A 24048-nucleotide genomic window follows, 5' to 3' on the forward strand; every position below is an offset into this window, starting at 1 on the left:
TATTTTATTTTATTTATTTATTTATGTATTAATTTATTTATTTATTATCTATCTATCTATCTATCTATCTATCTATCTATCTATTTATTTATTTATTTATTAGATTTGTATGCCGCCCCTGTCCGCAGACTCAGGGCGGCTCACAGCAGTGATAAAACAGTATACAATGACAAATCTAATATTAAGTCTAAAATAACAATTTTACATTAAAAACCTAAAAAACCCCTTATATAAAAACATATACACAAACATTCCATACATAAAACTACATAGGCAAGGGGAGATGTCTCATTTCCCCCATGCCTGACTGCAGAGGTGGGTTTTATGCTATATGCTGTAGTATACTAAGGGAAGCTTGATTGGAAGGAGAAGATGGGTGTGTAGGTAATCCTTGGGTTACAACCATTCATTTAGCAACAAATTAAAGTTATGTTGGTGCTGAATGAAAAGACCTTACAAGCAGTGCTCAAAGTTGTGGTGACTGCAATATCCTTGCAATCCCATGATTGTCAGATTCAGGCACTTGGCAACCATCTTGCAATTACAATGGTTGTAGTGTGTGTGTGTGTGTCACTTGAATGCCTTTTGTGACATTTCCTGTCAGCCTCCCACAAGCAAAGCCAAGGGGGAAACTGGCAAGAGATTGCAAGTTGCTCCCACAAGTTGCTATCGCTCTTCCTGCTTTTTCTCTCAAGCAGCCTAGGCAAAATGGGAACCTCATCCCCTGTAGCACCCACCTGCCCATAATCTATAGTACGCATCTTTGCCATCAGCACATCCACCCATACTCCATAGCTTATTAAGTATGGACTCATTTATAGTTCTCATGCGCCCCCCCCCCCCCCGTAGTTCTTGTGTATCAGCCTACTTAGTTAGGACATGGTTTCAGAGCCTCTTCCTATGTCACAGTCACACGAGGTCCTCATTTAATGATCTGCAGTACTTGTTTTATAGAAACATAGAAACATAGAAACATAGAAGTCTGACGGCAGAAAAAGACCTCCTGGTCCATCTAGTCTGCCCTTATACTATTTTCTGTATTTTATCTTAGGATGGATCTATGTTTATCCCAGGCATGCTTAAATTCAGTTACTGTGGATTTATCTACAACGTCTGCTGGAAGTTTGTTCCAAGGATCTACTACTCTTTCAGTAAAATAATATTTTCTCATGTTGCTTTTGATCTTTCCCCCAACTAACTTCAGATTGTGTCCCCTTGTTCTTGTGTTCACTTTCCTTTTAAAAACACTTATGACAACAATAGAGGCTGTGAGGATTGCCATTGCTGAACTATCTGATCATATGACATAATATTACAACTGTGTTGTTTACTAACAGAAATTCTGGTCCTGTAGTTTTAAAATTGGAGGAAGAAACCTTAATAATCTGCACTATGCTAATGACACTATCCTGATACTAATCCCTGTGCAGTAAAAAAAACAACAACACCCAACATACTTTTCTAGGGGAAGGTAGAGAATCACCCAGAAATTAACAAAGCTCTAGGGAACCATGGAGATGACCTTGAAGAAAGCAGCCAGAAGCTTTAGGAAAATATCAGGAGCAGAGGAAGCATGCATTAAGCCCAGGCAGGTGGGAGAGAATGAAAAAGAGATTCAGTTATCCCAGCAACTCTCTGGTATAAAACCTGGGAAAACACAGCCAGGCTTGTAAGATTCTGTTTCACAGAGTCCTCAAGACGGTTCATTTAATGATAGTTCAAAGTTATGACATACCTGAGTAATTTATAACCTTATATACTTTATAACCCTATTTGGACCGGTGCTCACAGTCACTCATGCCCTCATCACCTCGAGGCTCGACTACTGTAACGCTCTCTACATGGGGATACCTTTGAAGAGTGTTTGGAAACTTCAGATCGTGCAGAATGCAGCTGCGAGAGCAATCATGGGCTTCCCTAAATATGCCCATGTCACACCAACACTCCGCAGCATTGGTTGCCGATCATTTTCCGGTCACAATTCAAAGTGTTGGTTATGACCTATAAAGCCCTTCATGGCATCGGACCAGAATATCTCTGGGACCGCCTTCTGCTGCAAGAATCCCAGCGACCAGTTAGGTCCCACAGAGTTGGCCTTCTCCGGGTCCCGTCGACTAAACAATGTTGTTTGGTGGGACCCAGGGGAAGAGCCTTCTCTGTGGCGGCCCCGACCCTCTGGAACCAGCTCCCCCCAGAGATTAGAATGCCACCACCCTCCTTGCCTTTCGTAAACTCCTTAAAACCCACCTCTGCCGTCAGACATGGGAGAATTGAGACATCTCCCCCGGGCTATACAGTTTATGCATGTATGTTTGTGTGTATGTTTTTGCTTTTTAATAAGGGTTTTTTAGTGACTTTTGAATTATTAGATTTGTTATACATTGTTTTATTGTTGTTGTGAGCCACCCCGAGTCTACGGAGAGGGGTGGCATACAAATCTAATAAATATATAAATAAAATAAACCCTCTCCATCCCTCGCCCCTCTCTCACACAAACACAAACACACAATCATTATGATCACCTGATCTCAATTTGGCAACAAGTTTGCATTTACAATTGATGCAGCATTCTGCAATCATGTGATCATTGTTTGCTACCTTCTTTGCCAATTTTCAGTGGGGTAAAAAGCAAAAATGCCCATTAAGGAAGCTAGTTTTATTTAACCACTGTCATAAAAGTTGTCATAAATTTGGATCCAACTCAATTTACAACCACAATGACTTATGATGAAAATTCTGGCTCAAAATGTGATCACAAGTTGAGGACTACCTGCACTGCAGCCTATCTCAAGTAAATTGTTGCTCTTCAGCAATTCCTCTATGAAAAAGGAGAGGGCTTGAAATCACCCACAAGTTCTCCTAACACCAGCTTCTCGTGAGAAGGCTGCAAGACAGTATCTCTGGTGAGTTTAGAGCTCTGAGAAATAAGGGAATATCCACCTTGCTCAAATCAGTCAGTGCCTTTAAGGGGAAACTAAGTTCACATATTTCCTTTTCTGTTCACTTTTGGAAATTACTTGTTAATTGCTTTTCAGTTGTTAGGAGCCTTTGAGTCAACACATTTTACAGCAAAGGTCCCCCAAAATTGGGCAGCGGCCCACTATTGGGCATGACCCATTCAGAACCAGACCACAGAAGTGTTAGGCATCTCCACCTGCATGAACAGTGGCGAGTGGGCGAAGCTCCATTTGTGCAAGCAGCGAAGGCACAAGCCTGATACTCATGCAAATGAAGTTGCACCCATGCTCACCCGATGGTCCTGTGGAACCAAGTTATAAGTGGACTAAGAATCCACGTGAATTTTTTTAAAAAAATTTGAATTAATTATATACAATCTCTCTCATGGGAAATGATTATAGGAAACCCAACATGAAGCACCAGAGAAATCAGGAGGTCCAGATAGTTCAAATGGATATAGATTTATTGCAAGTTGAAGTGCTCTACAAGAATCTGAACTACTAACATCAAAGCAATTTGGTGGTAGATAAGGAATTCAAGGTGGACTGACTTAGCTCTCTTGTGGACTCATGACCAATGATGTGTTTGACCCCTTCCTCAGGCTCAGCCTGGTCATCTCCTACACCCAAGCAGGAACATTGCAGAGTATTTTGTTGCAAATTCTATTTTTAGAACAGGATGACTAATCAAAGCAGAACTATAATCATTGCTTAGAGTTAATGCTCATGTCTATAAAAGCAAGCAATTCTTCATACAAGAGTAAATGTATTCACTATAGATTAAAATATTATTTTTAATAGTTGTAGTAATTAAGTAATTAAATGTGGATGAGAACTTCAGATAATTGATTAAATACTAGTCCACACAACTGTTTTCCATGGGAAGAATAGAAAGTTTCTGCCTTTGGATTGGTTTTGGGTAACACAGCCTAAGCGAGGGTTTTGCTTTTAATTTTGGATATTTCACATATTTTCAGTTTTGTCTGTAAATTTGTTACTTTCTCGCAGACTCTCAGACAGGGCTGGTTTTACAGATAAATAAATCCCAATCTTAAATATATTTAAAACTAGCAAAACTGCGTAAGTGCAACAGTGTGCCTACCGTCCCCTGTCCTAATGTCTCTTTCTCACTAGTATCATGTATTGTATATAAACATTGTTATATCTTTGTAAACTACCAATACGTACTTGACAAAATAAAAATAAATTAAATTCTACAGATGTTGATTTCTGAATAGACCTGCTTAATCTTACCTCACTTGGATAAAATCAATTAAGAAAGCCCTAGAACACTTAAGTAAATTAGCAATATTGGAGTTCTCAAGTGAAAAAGGAGAATATTTGTAGCTCAGGTTAAAAATAGAAATCACATGCACACGTATTTTCAGCACTCGAAGAAAAAAAGGTTCACCATCGGTCTAGATTAGAAGATCTCCAAGATCCTTACAAAATCTATAATGTCTTGAGTCAGGGAAAGGAAAAATAGCTATGTTAAAGTCTTGTGATTATGAAAGATACTGCAGGTAGATAGGCAGGGAGGGAGGGAGGTAAGAAGGTAGCTAGCTAGCTAGCTAGACAGACAGACAGACAAACAGACACAGGCAGACATTTAAAAAAGAAGGCACACAAATATCTGACTACCAGAGGTGGCATGAGGAGCCCTATTATAATGAGGTCAGATATCTTCAGGAGTTGTTAAAAGCAGCACATGTCCTAATTTTTGTTTTATTAGCACTGTGTTCTAATTGCTCCCCAAAGCTCTGCTACCAAACCATGAATGCCTCATAATTGCTAAGTAGGCAAAAACAATCCCATTCAATTGCTTCTTGAATTATCCTGTTTTCTTTTCTTCCCAAAGCAAAAAACTCCACTAAAAAGCAGCTTATCAGCAAAGACAAGCTGCATTAACCAATGAGTTTATGAAATATATGCTATTCTTTATTCCTTTCAGTCTGTTGTTTCTACAGTTTTAGTCTGTTTTAGCCAAGAGCTGCCATTTCTGCTGTAAGTGAAGATATTTAGACTTGAAAGAAATTAAAGGCTGATGTCAGCAAGACATCGCCATGCCTTGCGCATATATTAATAAAATGATAACCGACTGTTGCTAGCTTTATAAAAATTGGGTCACAGCTTAAAACCAAAAGGTGGCTAAGCAAATAACAGTTATATTATTTTTAGAAGAGCTTTTGACTTCATCTCAATATTAAGGTGATTGGTGATACCACCTACAAGGACAAGAAGCAGCTTGAAGCCTAATGTAAAATTCTAGGTATTGGATCTTGGAATACAAGCCACTATGAAAATACACTTCTTCAATAATAAAGAAGTGTAGAAGACTACATTTTGAACAGAATTGTAAAGATTATCAAGCATATTATATGACTCCAACAAGAACTTACTGTATTGATTAAATAGATATAAAAATGTTGAGCATATTTGTATACAGCTGTCTAATTATGAAATTAAAGCTGAGAGGCATATCCTAAAACCCAAAGATACGAACATGGGTAGAATCTTTACTGATTTAATATGAGTCTGCCATTTTTTATAATGAAGGTAAAGCATCAGAGGTGGGTTCCCACTGGTTCTAACCGGCTCTTTAGAACCATTAGTAGTTCGGCGATGATGTCACAAAGCCAGTTCTGTAGGTGTTTCCATGGGCTCCACCATTTGGAAGTGCAGAAGCTATTTTTTGATTGCCACAGGCAATCAAAAAGATCCAGAACCCATCCTGTAAGCATCCACTCAACCAGGGCATCTTAGCCTCTTCAAACCACCCAGGCAGAGAACAGAGTATCTCAAAAGCAATCGAATAAATCCTTCCACAAGTAACAATAATTAAATCCATAATGGGGCATAAGGAGAGTGTTCTGTGCCCAAGGCAAAATCTCAGTTGGGGCAAAGCACTAAAAGTCTTTTGCATTTTTTTCTGCCTTATAGTAGTTGTCTTGATTTATAAAACTCATATGAGTGTTGTCCTTTGTCATTTCTTTCTTCTCTAATTTTTTAACAAGCAAAAGGAGGAGGTACAATGAAAAGAAAATAGACCCCACATACATAATAAAAATATAAAAACACTTATGGCTGTGTTTATTTACCCAAATTTTTACCATTTCTTTTCAACAATTCTTTAGGACAAATAAAATCTGAAGAAAGGATGTGTTTTGTGGTACAAGAAAATATTTGCAAGCATACATACATGATAGCACACATGGGAATAAGAAAAAAACAATCAGGGATTTTAAAAAACCCAGTCTGATTTGTAATTTGTATGTGTGTTATATATACAATGTTTCCTTCAATCTCTTCAAATTTTTTATCAATTCATTATTAGAAATTTGGCATGTAGGCCAAGTGTGTCCAGCCTGTTCAAGCACTATGTAAAAATGAATGCAAATGATTTTCAACAGGTATGAAAGGAAAGAGCATTCTTACACTGTTTTTCATTGCAGTTATATAAAATTGCTACATGAAAAAACCACACAGAAAAATGGATATTACACTACAGAAGAAAAGAAGGCCATTTACCACTCAGCCACTTAAATTACGAAGGGAAAAGGAAGCATGTCTCCTTGCAACAACCCTTTATTTCGTAAGAAATAAAATTACTCAGCTTCCAAATTCAGCTTCATTATACAATTAAAATATATATATAAATTCATTTTATCATATCCCAATTTAGGATCATTAGACCAATCATAGGTCTAAGTACAGAAAGATAAAGATAGATGCTAGACACCAATTATGCTTCTAAAAGTTATAAATTGTCTTTACAAAATGATGTTCTCAAAAGTTCAGGGTCTTGTGTGTGTGTGTGTGTGGAGACTGAATGGAAGTCAGTTGTAATTCCATTCCTTTTTTACAAAGTTCATCAAACTGTCAATTTTTTCTTTACCATTTATAACCTTCTCTGGAAAATAGTCAGTTAGAATGAATGGTCATTGAGAATGCATTGTTATTGACTTCTAGGGAAGAAATGGCAAACTGAAGTTAGCTCTATTAAAAGGGTAGAACGAAGAGCCAGTAATGAAACCAGTTCTTACAAGAAGAAATGGACAATCCAATCCATGTTCTTCTCAAAGCTGATCCTTATAAGAAAATCAGAAGACAACAGTCTTCAGTGGGTTTAATACTCTCAAAGATATGGGAATAGCTATCCTGTTTAATCCATAATTGGAACTTTGAAGGGCAATGGATTTACATATTTCCTTTTCTAATCATTTTCAGAAATTGCTTAATTGCTTTTCAGCTATTAGGACTTTTGGATCAACAAATTTCACAATACCGGGTAAATTTCTTTCATTTCTTAATAAAAGAAGATTTAAATAAAAGTTCAAAGACTTTTTAAAAAAATATTCTGGAATAAACAGCAATGGTGAACAAAACTTTGATTTTAAAAATTACAGCAGACTAGGGGTTCCAGATAAATTTGAAATAAGATTTTGAAATTAAATATAAGAATCCTTCCTATGGTAAAATATTTTTTTATTTTGAATTCTTAAAAAAAAGTCTGAGTCCTTGAAGGTTGGACACTCAAGGAACTAGAGAAGAAAAGAACATTTAAATTTTACTTATGAATACACAATGGAACAAATTATTTTAACATTCAACTTACTGAAGGGTATTTTTGAACAATGGACCCAGAAGTTAATTTCAAAAGTACAATAAAAAAGAAACCAGCTGTTTCTTTAATAAGTAAAAGGGATACATAAATAACAAACCAGGGGAATGACCTGGATAATCTTCCCATATTGGGTCTACAAAAAAGGGTTGATGAAGCTTTGAAGAATTTTGTGAGATGGGACAAAGAAAAACGGAATGGCATAAAATTTAGAACATTATTGGAAGGAACTAAAGATGAAGATTGTTAAAAATAAAAGGAAGGATTATAAAGGTGGATTATTTGATCAAGGTTAAGATAGATCTGTTGTTATCTGTGATAATTTTAATGGACTTTTGCTGACATCATTTGCTGAGATGGTAAGGTTTTAAGGATTAGTTTACAGATGAGAGATGTGATATGAAAAGAATAGATCATCTGTTGTACTTTAAGAGAAGGCACTAAGTTAAAAATTGTTTCTACTATTTATTGTGATGAAGGGAAGACGTTTATATATTTCTTTAATTTTTCTCTACTATAATTTTATGTTTTTCTTTATTTTCTATTTTCTTTTTCTTTCTGTACCTTCTATTTTTATACTTTCGATTTGTATTCATTTTTTAAAATAATTAAAATATTTTTTTAATTAAAAAGGAGAATTTATTGCTGTTTAAAAGAACATGATGGCTTGCTTCCCTTCAATAAAATCAATCTGGGATAACTTTTACCTTTCTCAGAAGAAAGCAGATCCGTTCAATGTTTCTCAACCGCTCTCGCTGTTGAAGGAAAGTGGGAAAAGATGGAGTGAAACTATACAATTTAAGAGACCTAAAATTGAACAAATTGTGTAGATCAACATATATTTTACCTGATCTCAGAAGAAAGTCTATAATATACTAGCCTCTGCTATAATTTGCATGGTACTGCCTTAGTTATCTACTGAGATAATCTAAACGTATTTCAATTATATCAAATGTTTTCACTTTTGCCCAGGCAACTGAAGTTATTCCCAAATCTGAACTGCAACTCCCAGCATATTAGAAACCATAGTTTAGCAGTGATTGGATAATTATAAATATTTTACTGCATCTTTAAAGTTAGCAACTGATTCCTGGAAATTCATGCAAGGGATAAAATAAGGATCTTATAGTTTGATGATATATAAGATGAGCTTGCTGCCCCAGAGTAGATGAACTATGGAAGAGAGGAACACATGGTGGTACTAAAGAACATTAAGAGACAGAAACAAAGTGTGTGTTTTGTGCAGGCACACTTTTTGCTTTGTCTTATACTTTCTCCTTATACTGTGAAAGTCCCACCTTATTTTCTCAAAGTAACAACCATTATTCTTGCATGATCAGCAAGTATTTTTCATGCTGCCTTGAAGTAGTTAAACTTTTATTGCAGTTTAAAGGTGAAAATGTTTTCTAAAGGGGAAAAAATGCTTCCTTAGGATGTACAATACAGTTGGCTAAATGAGAGATCAGCAGAAACTTGAATTGTGAGTACTCTTCTAGAAATAGCAGAGTGGATATTACAGTTAATTGTAAATATAAGACTTAAACATACAAGATCTACTGTCGATTACATCTTAAACTGGATCACCTTGGGGCTAAGGTTTCACAGAATTGTTTTCCCATCACATAATTTGTGCAAATGTTACATAGCAAACTGCAGGGCCATATCTCTGGATGGGGTTACCAATTTACATTCTGTTACAGTCCTGTAACCTAAGAGGAAAGTTTCAAATCAGATCACTTGCTTCCCTGTTTTAGATCTAAATGTGATCTGTGGCAACTTGAGTTTAAAAAAACCCAGCGGCTAGATGACTAAACGTTGGGACTGCACAAAGCATTTGAAATAGAGTGCTTTGCTAAGCACACCAGAAATTGCAAGGCCCCACCATCCTCAAAATGTTACAGCAGGCATGTCATTTGGAAGGCTTGTTCAGCTCCTTTTCCCTGGCTGTCAACATGTGTGAATGCATGTGCAGCTGCTTCATTTCACTGGCAATTCCAGAGAAAGCCTAGTCAGCATATGTACACAAATATAAAGATAACCAGCTGCACGAGCTTTCCAAAGAACCCAGATTGTGGTGCTTCACACAGCTTTAATAAAGATCTATATCTGAAATATTTGAGAGCTGCTGTCCATCAATGAAAACAAAATTGGGAGAAAGGGGGAAGATAATGATCATCGAAAGGCAATTTACAAACCTCACTCGTTTGCCATTAAATTATTTAAATACAGTGAGGAAGACAGATTCCCAATTGCATGCAAAACTGTGGGAAGGCTTAGCCTCACATTTTCCCTTTTCTCTCTTCATCTAGCGCACGCTATACAATATGTGCTCACATGTCAGGATAAAAAAGTATATATGATGAGAAGATGCCCAGGGAGAAGTCTTACCTGGTCATCTTGCAACTTATTAGACCTGAGGAAGTGGACAGATTCCTCAGTACTGCAAACTGTGCCATCTGCTTTTTAGATCCATACCTTGCCTTGTTTGTCAAAGTGACCTGGGAGGTGTTGTGTGAATGGGTTGAGTCTACTTTGAGTGAAAGAGTTGTCCTTTATCTGTTAGGAAGGCCTTGGTTCACCCCTCAACAAGAAACCATCATTGGATCTCATCCCGCTATACTAGACAATTTCTGTCCAGTGTGTCTCTTCCCTTTCTTGAGGGTGGTTGTGCAACAGCTTCAAAGGGCCTTGGAGGAAGTGGATTATTCGGATCCTTTCCAATCAGTAAAGAAAGCCTGAGTCAACCTTGAGCGTGTGAAGATCAAACTCCAGACTGAGAACAGCCTGAAATAATGCATTCTAGCCACTGTGCCACCAGCAGTCCTACATCCCACATTAAAAGACACTAATTTCATCTAGTGATTTTATACTCCAACTATGTCAAACAGTCCAAAGGCAAACTATGGCACCTGATCCTGTCTTGAGCAGTACAATTTAAATAAAATATAATTCCATGAATCCTAGGAAACAATGATCGCTTAAAAACAGAATATGGATGATTTAAGTCTTCCCCTGGAAGTTCCAGAAGAGATTTAAGAACTTACAAGGCTTGTATTATCCTGAACCTGAGACACTGCCATCTGCATTCTTTGCCTATTTATTGTATTTGCTTCCTGCTCTAATCAAAAATCACTCCTGATCCCTTGAGCTGTTTCCAACTTCTTGAATTTTATGCCAGATTGTTAATTGCTGTCAATCCATAGCTGCAGACTATCAGTATATGCCTTGGACTGCTATTAGTAACCTTTGAAAAAATACCAAGGTTCCCCATCATTTCAAAGTTATGGAACTGTGTGCAGATATTATTATATCTCTTTGCATTTAGAAGGTTAGTTAACATACATTTCTTTAGGCATGCCTATCTAACATTACATTATTATTATAATACTATTATGTTTGTTACTCTCTTGCAATATTACTTTTCCTTGTTTTTATCAAGTTTTAATTTTTATTTTTATATTGTTAGCCATTTGTGAACATTCAACATTCAGGAAATAAGACCTTAGTATTAAATAATTGCATCTAGTTCATCCTGTGGTTATATTTGACCCCCTCAAAGGAATCCTTTCTAAAGATTTATTGATTGATTGAGCTTTTCCTCAGAGTCTAATGAAGACAGTGGGGCCACAAATTCTCCTTGAGAAGTACACCTATAAATTATGTTTATTTATATCGCTTCTATAGAAAGTATGTCTTTCTGAAAAGAATTACAGAGCATTTAGCTGCAGCATGCAACCACCTCAAATACCGTAGCCAATTATAGATTGCATGAATCAGCTTTCAGTTTATGGGGTTTTATTGCAAGAACTTTCATTTCCAAATCAGAAGTAATTGTGCCAAGACCAGGCTCACTATATTTACATATTAAAATCAAAGTCATTTATAGAGGGTTTGGACAGGGAGGTCAAAAACAACGGCAATCAGCTTGCATATGGTTGCCAAGAAAACTATAAGGGTCTGTCCGTGAAAGCACCAGGAATGGTATTTTTCAATGCTTATTGAAAATCATAATATTACATTTGACACTACATTTCAAAATATAATTTTAATTAAATTACTTACCGCATGTGTTGGGTTGCACTGGTCTATAGGACTCTTGAAGTCTGTCTTTAACTCATCAAATGCAATTATCTACAAAAATCAAAATTCAAATCATTATGCCACTTTCAAATTTGTGCTTTTAACAATTATTTTTTTCCTGCTGTGGTGAAAATTCTTCAAGGCAGTTCACGGTGTTACTGTCTGAAAAACCTATTTTAGCCATTAAAATCTTAAAAATAAACATAAATACATATATATATATATATAAACTAGAATCAATATCAAATAAACCAATATAAAATAGACACACATGTTTTATATTGGTTTTATTATTTATTATGATATCGATAATAATTTAGTGTATGCTAATACTCTAGTGCTTGCAAACATTGGTTAATATTCAGAACCGCATCTTATTTTTTTTTTATCCCCAATGCAAAATGATTTTAATCCTGAGCATGTATTAGAATCCTGCATTTAACTTCTAGGCCTTAACCTCTTTTCTATATAATTTGTATAAATATCTGAGGTAAAACTTGGGTTGTACGTGTAGTTTATTGGCCAAAATGTATTGAAACTGATTGCTATGTGGCCCTCCTATTTACTAATCTTTATGTGGCATCATTATAACTAAGTCTGATAATATAATCTATATTTTCTTAATCTAACTAAAAATTGCATACAAAGCCTCAACTGACTATAGCCGTGATGGGCAATGAGGATGTGCCAACTGGCAGTCTAGCACAGCTATGACATATGTAAGACTTCAAGAGGTGTAACAGTAAACAACATGAATTAACGCATACAATGTGTGATAGAAAAATGGTTATATTATTTATTGATTTTATTTATTTATTTATTAGATTTCTATACCGGCCTTATCACAATGACTCATGGTGGTGTACAATATTATAAATACAATATATAAAAGAAATCTAATTTACTTTAAAAGACTGATATAAATTGCTAAAATTGTTTAAAACTCCATATACAGACATACACATTCATCAGATTCAATCATTCATAATATCGGCCGGAGACAATCTCATCGCTCATGGCCCCCAGGCCCGCCAGCAGAGGTGGGTCTTCAGAGCTTTACGAAAGACCAGGAGGGAGGGGGCGGTATGTATCTCCGGAGAGTTCGTTCCAGAGGGCCGAGGTCACCACAGAGAAGGCTCTCCCCCTAGGTCTCGCCAGATGACATTGTCTGGCCGACGGGACCTGGAGAAGGCCGACTCTGTGGGACCTAACCGACCGCTGGGATACATGAGGCAGTTTGTTAGCTATAGTTAATTAGTTATAAAACTAATAGAAAAGAAGAATGAGGTAACAAATTCAACTGTTGGTATGATCTTGGGGAACTGGGTTGATTAGTATAAGTATGAAAGTGAAGGTGTAGATTTAATTATGAGTAAAAGGGCTAAAATGTATAAGAGAGTATGAAATAATGTATTTAAGTCTTGAATATACATAGGAAATTATCGTAAAACATGCTTGTATTGTTTGGTTATGCTAGAAAACTGAGGAAAATAATGAAAGATAGAAAGAAAAGTAGTTCTGAGTGCAGACAAATTATATTATTACAGGATTTGGGGGGTAAAATGAATCTGAAAGAAAAAAAAGTTAAAGTAACATTTAGTGAAAACTGAATAACCACAGAAAAAGGAAATACAAGACCTGTTTAAAAAGGAAATAGGAGAAATATTAGAGGAAATGTCCACAGAAGGTAGCCAATTATGTGGGGGGTTTTCTTAAAATTCCTGTTAAATTTATGTGAACTCTGTAGGCATTAATGGAAATAATAGTGATGTTGGAAACTCATTCATTAGTTTGCCATATGCCTAAACCTGATTTGTTTGTTTAATTAAAAAAACCAGAACAATTAAAAGTCAGCTGTGGCAGGGTGCTTAATGACATCAGAAGAAATTTTGGCAGGAATATTAGTGCCAATTAGGCTTATGTTCCCTACTTTTATTCTCAACCCTTGCTAGAATGTTTTCAATTTCCTGTGTTCCTCATATAGGAAGGGGGCAATGAAAAGATAGATCAATTATCATCAGCTTGGACTATGACAAAAGAAATTTAATATATTGCAAGGAACATGTTGTTATTTACCATCACTTTTGGTTGAATCCCTCTTCCTAAATGAAATGGCTTATTTGTGCAATAGTCAACACTGTTCAGTTAGTTTCTTGATTACACATCTGCTGCATATAATGTATAAAGTGGCATCTGGATATTCTTTGTTATATGCTAAAGCCCAATGGCAGACACATCTTTGCATGATAATGTCCCCAGATTTGTTATTTGAGCCCAAGAGGAATGAATTTCAAGACATACCTAATTTACTGCTTCCATGATCCGATGGAATCTTTTTCTGGCATCCTGGCTGTACCTATTATTTATTTATTTATTTATTTATTTATTTATTTATTGGATTTGTATGCTGCCCCTTACCTGCACTTCAGTATTTCCTGGTTTAATTACATCCTTTATTGGCAATTAGCTAGATATTACCATACGAACAGATACTGTGTTTCTCTTGAACTTTCAAACATTTGCTTTTTTCTCATTTTTATATTTGAGGAGCTGGCTTGTTTTCTGATAAAGATGATGAGGTTATCCATTTAGCTGAATCTGACTATTGGCAAGTCTATGGGCTAGGTCTCTCCACATTTTCTGATCTTGTACTATTTCTTTGAGGTTTTCTATGCTCCAGCTAATATCAGCTATGATGGTGTACAGCCACTGTGTTCTTTGATGGCCTGGTTTATTTCTACCGCTAACAGGCTTTTTGTGATATAAGTTTTATTATTATTTTTCTATACAGTGGTACCTCTACCTAAGAACGCCTCTACTTATGAACTTTTCTAGATAAGAACTAGGTGTTCAAGATTTTTTTTGCCTCTTCTCAAGAACTATTTTCCATTTACAAACTCAAGCCTCCGAAACTGTAACGGGAAAAGGCAGGGAGAAGCCTCCGTGGGGCCTCTCTAGGAATCTCCAGGGCCAGAAAAGGTTTTCAAATGTTTTCGCTTACTGATATTACCTTTGCTAGGACCTCTATTTCAAACTGAAGTCAAACTACACTCGTGTATCTATTATGAAATGTTCAATTGTCTTAATCTCCCTCTGGAAGAATAAAATGCAGGTAAATCTATAATATATTTCAGGTATCTTCATAGTATGTAGTAATCCTCAAATTTTGGTAATAGGCCTTTAAAGTTATTTCATTCTTTTTCAAGAATGTGACTGTATTATACATTACTATATCATACATTATAGGCATTAGTTGCAAGCAACAGCCTTTCAGGAAGAGTGCCATTTTCTTCTGGAACAATTCTGCATGACAGAGAATTACAGCATAAAGCACAAATACAATAAATCTTTGTTGAAAGTACAGTGGTACCTCTACCTAAGAACGCCTCTACTTAAAAACTTTTCTAGATAAGAACCGGGTGTTCAAGATTTTTTGTCTCTTCTCAAGAACCATTTTCCATTTACAAACTCGATCCTCCGAAACTGTAACAGAAAAAGGCAGGGAGAAGCCTCCGTGGGGCCCCTCTAGGAATCTCCTGGGAGGAAACAGGGTCGGAAAAGGTGGGGAGAAGCCTCTGTGGGGCCTCTCTAGGAATCTCCTGGGAGGAAGCAGGGTCAGAAAAGGTGGGGAGAAGCCTCTGTGGGGCCTCTCTAGGAATCTCCTGGGAAGAAACAGGGCAGGAAAAGGCGGGGAGAAGCCTCCATGGGGCCTCTCTAGGAATCTCCTGGGAGGAAACATGGCCTCCACCCTCCCTGTGGTTTCCCAATCACACACAATATTTGCTTTTACATTTATTCCTTTGGGAAAAATTGCTTCTTCTTACAAACTTTTCTACTTAAGAACCTGGTCACAGAACGAATTAAGTTCGTAAGTAGAAGTACCACTGTATTGTGTTTATATAGCCATCCCTATCGTAATTACTCTGTGTGATTTAATAACATTTAAAAATAGTATAACAATATGTAAAGTGCAGCAACACCCCCAGCAAGTGAGAAATCTAGAAAAACTGAAATGGAGATCAAGATTTTCATGAATGTCATCCATAATTCATGGATGCTGTCTATTAATTGTTCCATGATGCAATGAAACACTTCAGGAGCAGAAGTATGTATTTAAAGCTGTACTAAGAACACTGCATATTAAAAGTACATATGTTTTTTCTTCATTCAGCATCTGTGTCAAAACCTGACTGTATCTCCCTGGACGATATGTTTGCATTTGGAATTCTACTAAGCATTCTTCTCTTGCTGGGACGTAGTAATACAGTACTCTCTTCCCATAGACTCAATATCTGTATATCTGAAGTGACTATAATATAATCCTTCATATATGTAGTTACTAGATATAGTTCTGGCTTAGGCTTAAATAGAAATCCCCTTAGACATAGGATAGAAAAGGTGGATAGAGAAAAAATATTTTCTCTATCACACAATACTAGGACGAGGGGGCACTCCCTAAAGCTCATAGGTAAGAAAGTGAGGACAAATGAAGGGAAATATTTCTTCACCCAGAGGGTCATTGGTTTATGGAATTCACTTCCAAAAGAAGTTGTGACAGCTGTCAGCCTTGATAGCTTCAAGGCAGGATTAGACAGATTCATGGGTGCCAAGTGTATCGGTGATTATTGAAATGGATGTCCAAGTGCTGTCTCTATGTTGGTTGAGACAGGCAGGATTTCCTTGGGTACCATTTGTTGGGGATCAAGGGAAAGGGAGGATTTTGCTCCCTTTCGGCTCAAGATCCCCGTGCACAATTGGGGGGGGGCACTATGTGATACAAAATGCTGGACTTGATAGGCTTTGGCCCAATTCAGCATGGCTCTTCTTATGTTCTTAAAACTATTGTAATCACATACATGGGGTTTAATACTTTAGGTTTCAGGCAAAAACCTTGGACTTCCGTTGTGACTAAAACCTATTAGTTCTTCAATTTGAGCAATATTTTTTTTCATTCCGTCCAGTTTTGTTTTCATTCTGCAGAACTGATAAATTTTTCATAGCGTGTGCTACTGTTTGTGCATCTCAATTAACAATAATAAAAACAATTTACTGGGAGATTAAAACTATCACAGAAAAAAAATCTTCATGGATAAGTAGATATCTCTCTATACTGATTGAGCAAACAGGATAAGATAATTTGTAATTTGTAACCTGTCTGATTGTAGCCCCAGGTTGTTTCTTTGTGAATTTAGTAGTATTAATTCATTTATATTCATAGCCACCCGATGTAGCTACTGTGTGCCCCGGAACTCTGTTCCGGTAGTGTTCTGCCGGTTTCTCTGGTAGAAGCCTCCCGAAAATTCACGGGTACAAATTTCAGACACACACACGTTTGAAAATTCAAAACAATGTCCTTTATCACAAAATTCAAAGGAAACAAAGCACCCTTTTTGTATTGCAAAGAGCACTCTTCTCCAAAACAACCTTGTTGGCTGTACAAGTCCCTTAATCAGTCCTTAAGTACTTAGCTAGTAGCTGTGAAGAAACGTCACAGCCCTCCTTCTTCCCATGAAGTGAAACACACACACACTTTACTCTGCTTTGGTGTCAAAGGCGTGAAAAATCCTCAAAGTTCAAACACAGCGAGGCACGATCCTGAAGAACTGCGATCAGATAATCTTCCACAATGGCCAAACTAGCATGCTGCTACTTATAGCAGCAGCTCTAATTAGTGGAGCCCCACCCAAACACAGGTGGCCTCTCTTATCTCCTGTAATATTTCCTCAATTGGTCTCTTCGATGCATAAGTCTGCGCCTGCGTGGGTCTAACACTTTGTCATCCGAATCGACCGAAGATAATGGTGATTGGCTTCCTGGGCTATGTGTCAAGGCCCCCTCTTCCAAGTCACCCCCACCTTCTTCTTTGTCCGAGGAAACTGCACTCCCTGACTCTGCCGGCAACAAAACAGGCCTAGGACATGTTGAAGTTTCCCCTGCCTCCACCTCCACATTCCCTGGGGCAGGAGCTGGGCCAGAGCCAACCACAACAGGTAGTGCCCCGTGGATTGTACAATTTGTGCATGACAGCTCCAGTGCTGTCTTCACTGGACCGTCGCATGGTTCCATCCTTTTTTTGAATTTGTGGCTTTATTTTGCTTCCTGCACATGCGCGGGAGTAAAATCTCGCAAGGGAACAGTCATGCATGTGCATTTTTGGCTATTATTGCTTCCATGCATGCATGGAAGTAAAAATTCACCAAAATCATGCACACACGGGCTTTCCTTTACAAGATATCAGCACCCTTTTGCTTTCTGCACATGCACAGAAGCAAAATCTTGTGAGAGGACGCACGCAAGCATGAATTGCCATGATGTGCATGTAGCGCATTGGTAGGTAGGTAAGAGCAACCCACCTCTTGTTAAAACCCAGTCTTATTTCTGTTATCGCATCTAACTCACATTCATTTATTCTTATGAAGAAACTGTTTTCAGATTCATATTCCTTTGACACTTCTTGACTTGTTTTGTTGCTTTGTGCATATTAACTATGTGGTTATACTTAGCACTTGTAACTTTTTCAGTATAAGTATCTGTTCTGCTGGCGTGTCTCAACCGCCCATAATTACAGGGTAATTAGTCCAGGAAGACATACACCACACAATAAAAGGGAAACCCAAAAGTTTTTATAAACAGAAAAACAGAAACAGATCCCTTTTTAAATGTTAAAGGGATTTTCTGGTACACACAAGGCACAGGTTAAATGCAGTCCAATTGCTCACCCAATAACTGGGAAATTGAGTCCCATTCTAAAGTCCAGAGAGTCCACACACACAATCCTTAAGAGCAAAAACCACGATCTTGATGAAACAATGAATCAGATAAACTGCTATGAGGCTAAAACACCAGGCTGCACTTTTTATCTGTAGCACTAATTACAGCAGTCCCACCCAACCACAGGTGGCCTCGTTTTCTCTTGTAATAATCCTTCAGTTGTTGTCTCCTATGCATCACTCTACGCATGCGTGGATGTGTCATTAATTCTTGTTCAGAATCCAGGGATGATACAGATGACTGATCTCCTCCTGGGCTGTCTGCCAAACTCCCCTCTTCCCTGTCACTCAGGCTTCCTTGGTCAGAGGAAACTTTGTCGGCAGATTCTACTGGGAGCAAAACAGGCCTGCGGCATATGGATGTCTCTCCCACATCCACCTCCACATTCCTTGGGGCAGGAGCTGGGCCAGAGCTAACCACAACAGGTATGCTTCATTCAACTTTGGCTGCATTGTTTACATACATTGTGCCCTGCTTTCAAATGTTTTAGCTTACTGATATTACCTTTGCTAGGACGTATATTTCAAACTGAAGTCAAACTACACTCATGTATCTATTATGAAATGTTCAATTGTCTTAATCTCCCTCTGGAAGAATAAACTGCAGGTAAATCAATAATATATTTCAGATATCTTCATAGTATGTAGTAAGCCTCAAATTTTGGCAATAGGCCTTTAAAGTTATTTCATTCTTTTTCACGAATGTGACTGTATTGTACATTACTATATCATACAATAAAGGAATTAGTTGCAACCAACACCCTTTCAGGAAGTTTGTCATTTTCTACTTGAACAATTCTGCATGACAGAGAAATACAGCATAAAGCACAAATACAATATAAACCTTTGTTGAAAGTATCCTGATTGGCCATCCACATTGGCTTTCTATATACAGTGATCCCCCGCTCGTTGCGAGGGTTCCGTTCCAGGACCCCCCGCAACGAGCGGGTTTTCGCGAAGTAGCGCTGCGGAAGTAAAAACACCATCTGCGCATGTGCAGATGGTGTTTTAAACTTCCGCAGCGCTAGCGAGGAGCCGAAGATTGGGGGGCGGCGCGGCTCTTTTAAAACATCGCCGCTGACATGGGGGGCTCGCTAGCACCCCCCCGAACCCCCAACCCGGGTTTGGGGGGTGCTAGCAAGCCCCCTATGTCGGCGGCGATGTTTAAAAAGAGCCGCGCCGCCCCCCAATCTTCGGCTCCTCAGCGGCGAGCGAGCGAAGCCAAGCCGGCAGCAATGTCGCCGCCGCTGCAGCCAACGCGCGCTACGATCTTCCGGGCCAGCCAGGCTCAGTCACGGAAGGCAGCCGCTTGGCCCGGGATGCTGGGCCGAGAGGAGCCGGGCTTGATCCGCTGAGCCTGGCTGGCCCGGAAGATCGTAGCGCGCGTTGGCTGCAGCGGCGGCGACATTGCTGCCGGCTTGGCTTCGCTCGCCGCTGCAGCCAACGCGCGCTACGATCTTCCGGGCCAGCCAGGCTCAGCGGATCAAGCTCGGCTCCTCTCGGCCCAGCATCCCGGGCCAAGCGGCTGCCTTCCGTGACTGAGCCTGGCTGGCCCGGAAGATCGTAGCGCGCGTTGGCTGCAGCGGCGGCGACATTGCTGCCGGCTTGGCTTCGCTCGCCGCTGCAGCCAACACGCGCTACGATCTTCCGGGCCAGCCAGGCTCAGTCACGGAAGGCAGCTGCTTGGCCCGGGATGCTGGGCCGAAAGGAGCCGGGCTTGAAGATCGCAGCGCGCGTTGGCTGCGGTGGCGAGGGCTTGCGATGGAGGGTGGAGGAAGCGGCCATGGGAGGGCGAGCTGCCTCAGGGAGGAGGATCGGGCGGGACCAGGTGGGGGCTGGAATTTCTCCGCTGGGAAGAAGCGGCCAGGGCGAAGGGCGGGCGAGCGGCGAAGGGCGGGCGAGCGGGTGCTGGGGAGGGCTTCTCGCCCTCCCGCCAGCAAGAGGGGGAGCGAACGGCGTGGGCAGGCGAAGGGCGGGCGAGCGGCAGCGAGGAGTTTGCGTGGGCGATGGGGAAACTCCTCGCTGATGCCAGCAAGAGGGGGAAGACCCAGGGAAGCCGCCCAGCAGCTGATCTCCCGGTTGCCATCTACGCATGCGTGCCCATAGAAAAAAAGGGCACGCATGCGTAGATGGTATTTTGACTTCCGGGTTGAAAAATCGCAAATTACCCTGTTCGCAATGGTCGGGGACGCAATAACCGGGGGATCACTGTACTTCAATTCACAGAGTAGCTGAAAAGGAAAAATAATTTGGGGTGGTTACTGCTCAGCTAACATACAGAAGGTGCTACTCTCTAATAGTTCTGGAGAAATGCTTTGAGAGCTTGCTGACCTTGTACTATCTCTCTATTATTTGACTGTGGAAAATAGGTAGTCCTTGACTTATGACCACAGTTGTGCCCAAAATTTCCCTTATTAAACAAGGGAGTTATTAAGTGAGTTTTACCCCATTATACAACCTTGCCATAGCTGTTAAGTGAATCACTGCAGTTGTTAAATTAGTGACACAGTTGTTAAGTGGATTTAGTTTCTCCATTGACTTTGCTTGTCAGAAGTTTGCAAAAAGTTATCACATGACCCTGGCATACTGCCAAGTGTCTGAATTTTGATCATGTGACCAGGGGGTTGCTGCAATTGAAATAAGTCATTTTTTTTCTCAGTGCCATTGTAACTTTGAATGTAATATTCATATTTTTTTAAAAAAAAAATTAGCAAGATATCAGACGTTTTGGGTATATCTGGGCATTTAGCATACTATTATTGCTGAATAAAAATCCAGTTTCTCTTCTGAAATCCTGCACCATCATTTATAAAGAGGCAATTATATAAGAGGTAAAAGCACTGCTTTTATAAAATCCGCTTGGACCTAATTTGGACTTGGAACAAAAATGAAAGATTAAAGAGTGCCATTACTCCCACAACATGAGTTAAGTTCAATTTTGGGAAAATACCAAGTTCTTCATGTTTCCCAAATTTTACCATAAAATGTTTTAGCTCATCACAATCTTTCCTGTGCTTTATGTTTCTCTCCTCTTGTCCCGGGATTTGAAGAACTTGGCAACACTATTTATTTGTCCTTTTAATTTCTAGCTTTTGACTTTACTTGTCAGCTTCATGTATAATTCCATCTCTTATTTACCCAGTTCAATGGATTTTTGCAAAATTCCTGGTTTCCATAGTAACTTGATTGCTCCCCCCCCCCCCCAATAGATTTTAGTTTGTTGGTTGACATGTATAACTTCCAGGAACTTTTGAGCTTTTTCATTAAAAAATGTTATGAAAAAATTGATAAATCCATGCATGGTATTACTGAATCACCCCCTCCCATTTTCAGCACAATTCAGCCTTTTAACAGATTTACCAGAAAAGATATGCATCTGATCTATGCTGCTGCTAATATTAATTCAGGCCCTTGAATAACATGCCTCATCTATTCAACCTTCTTCAATCGGGTGCCCTCCCAACTGATTAAAAATTGCAGATGTCGAAGACCAATGCAGCAATTATTTATATCCTTCCCAATCACCACAGATTGAAGGCAGTTTACAAAAACAGACCAAATAAAATGCACAGCAATCAATTAAAAAAAAATCTCAGCCACCTTCTAACACTTCATACAATCCAAACACTCATTGCGCAAAAGCTATGACCAGAATAAAAAAAGAAAGTAATGTAACACTCCCACTAGTACCCCAAAAGGTACTATCTTAACATCTTCTGAAAAACTAACAAGCTGGGGACCAAATCAGCCATGGGGGCAAGCTGGTCCAGAATGACACATCTACTACTGAAAAAGAGGGCTTCTTATCTCTATGGCACGGGCAGTTATTCTTGAAAATGGAAAGTCTTGGATGATTTTAAGTGGTCAAACTGTGTTTTTCGTCAATGTAATGAATTATTATGGAATTTTTGTTTAAAATCCAAACTCGAATTATACATGAATCTGGCAAGTGAAATCAAGAGTTAGCAAAAATATGTCTGTTTTCAAGATAGAGCAAATACCAAGAGATCCCCACGATGGGAAAGTGCCACCATCTCAGTTCTGGGAAGCAAATTGAACCCTCTTCAAGTTCACTATTAAAATAGGTCCAGCAAAAGAGTCTATTATTTTAAAAAATAACAAAGGCCACTGCCTATTTGCTAAAACAGCATCGGATTCTATGATGTCATGGGATTATTTACAGTAATTAAATTTGGAATGATCTAAAGGTATGGTTTAACTGAACTGAAGCTGTCCTTTCATTTGAAATATATGTATGTATGTATGTATGTATGTATGTATGTATGTATGTACGTACGTACGTACGTATGTTTAATTAGCTTAGCTGCCTCCTCTCTGGTGATACCTGGCAAGCTCCCTTCAGCAAATGAAATTCTACCACCCTGCCACACTCACTGCTCCCATTCTGCAACCACCTTCTCCGGGGGGTGGGTTCCACTTACCTTCCCTACTAGTTTGCATCGCGACAGAAGTGCATATTTTGCATGCGCCACACTGTCACATCACGCAAAACATCCAGAAATGACCCTTGGCGCATGCGCAAAAGCAAACTTTGCTGTGAGCCGCCCCGAGTCTACGGAGAGTGGCGGCATACAAATTTAATAAATAAATAAATGAATAAACTGTGGCGACCAGAGGACCGGTTCTGGAACATGGATCGCTAGTCATCGCTGCCGGTTCGGCGAGTGGTGGTAAATTTCCGCTACCGGCTCTAAAGAACAGGTCTGAACCAGCAGCCACCCACCACTGACCCTCTCCCCAGGATCTTCGACCAGCTGCAGGAGGAAGAAGACAACCGAGGTCATCTGGGGGCAGAGGGGCCATTTGAATGCTACTCACAGAACAAAAATCTGCATCCCTACATTTTCTGCTGTGTGAAATTTTAATCTAGAATTCTGGTAATAAAAATGACATACCGTTTAGAACAGTGATGGCGAACCTTTTTTCCCTCGGGTGCCGAAAGAGCATGCGTGCGCACTATTGAGCATGTGTGAGTGCCCACACCCATAATTCAATGCCTGGGGAGGGTGGAAACAGCTTTCTCCACCCCCCCCCAGAGGCCCTCTGGAGACTGGAAACAGACTGTTTCCAAACTTCTGGTGGGCCCAGTAGGCTTGTGTTTCTTCCTCCCTAGGCTCCAAATGCTTCCCTGGAGCTGGGGGAGGGTAAAAAGGCTCCCTGGAAGCCAAAAACGCCCTCCCAGAGTCTCTATGAGAGCCAAAAATCAGCTGGCCAGCACACACGTGCACCTTGGAGCTGAACTAGGGAAACGGCTCATGTGCCAGCAGATGGCACCGGTGCCATAGGTTCACCATCACTGGTTTAGAATATGGTAAGGCAGAGTGTTAAAACAAGCAAAAAAGAAGAAGAACAAGCAGTATTGTATTCATGCTATGCTTATAATAGAACAAACAACTCTTCTCTTCATATAATTAAAATAGCTTCCAGATATTATTCAGTGATCAGTGGTGGTCCTCAAAATACTAAATCTGAAACACTATGTTACCAGTGTTAATCCTATTATTATTTGATTCTCTAGGAATACATAGAATTCAAACTCCACCTTGAATCAGTTATGTTATAATGCAACATGTAGAACCCAGCATCAATGTTCATGTAA

At 39.2% G+C, this 24048-nt stretch overlaps 1 protein-coding gene across 2 annotated transcripts in view; it reads right to left on the minus strand.

The window, feature by feature from the left end:
• The window catches only part of CNIH3 (cornichon family AMPA receptor auxiliary protein 3), a 72787-nt gene that overhangs the window by 26005 nt on the left and 22734 nt on the right, over positions 1-24048 (minus strand). The window contains exons 2-3 of one of the 2 annotated variants that reach the window (XM_070741039.1): positions 11641-11709; positions 8286-8333 (exon numbers count right to left, since the gene is read on the minus strand). In XM_070741039.1, coding sequence (XP_070597140.1) covers positions 8286-8333; positions 11641-11709 — 117 coding nt within the window. The remainder of the gene's footprint in view (positions 1-8285; positions 8334-11640; positions 11710-24048) is intronic. The other variant, XM_070741050.1, reaches the window with a different exon arrangement.

Source organism: Erythrolamprus reginae, chromosome 1 (assembly GCF_031021105.1).
Source record: "Erythrolamprus reginae isolate rEryReg1 chromosome 1, rEryReg1.hap1, whole genome shotgun sequence".
Lineage (NCBI taxonomy): Eukaryota > Metazoa > Chordata > Lepidosauria > Squamata > Dipsadidae > Erythrolamprus > Erythrolamprus reginae.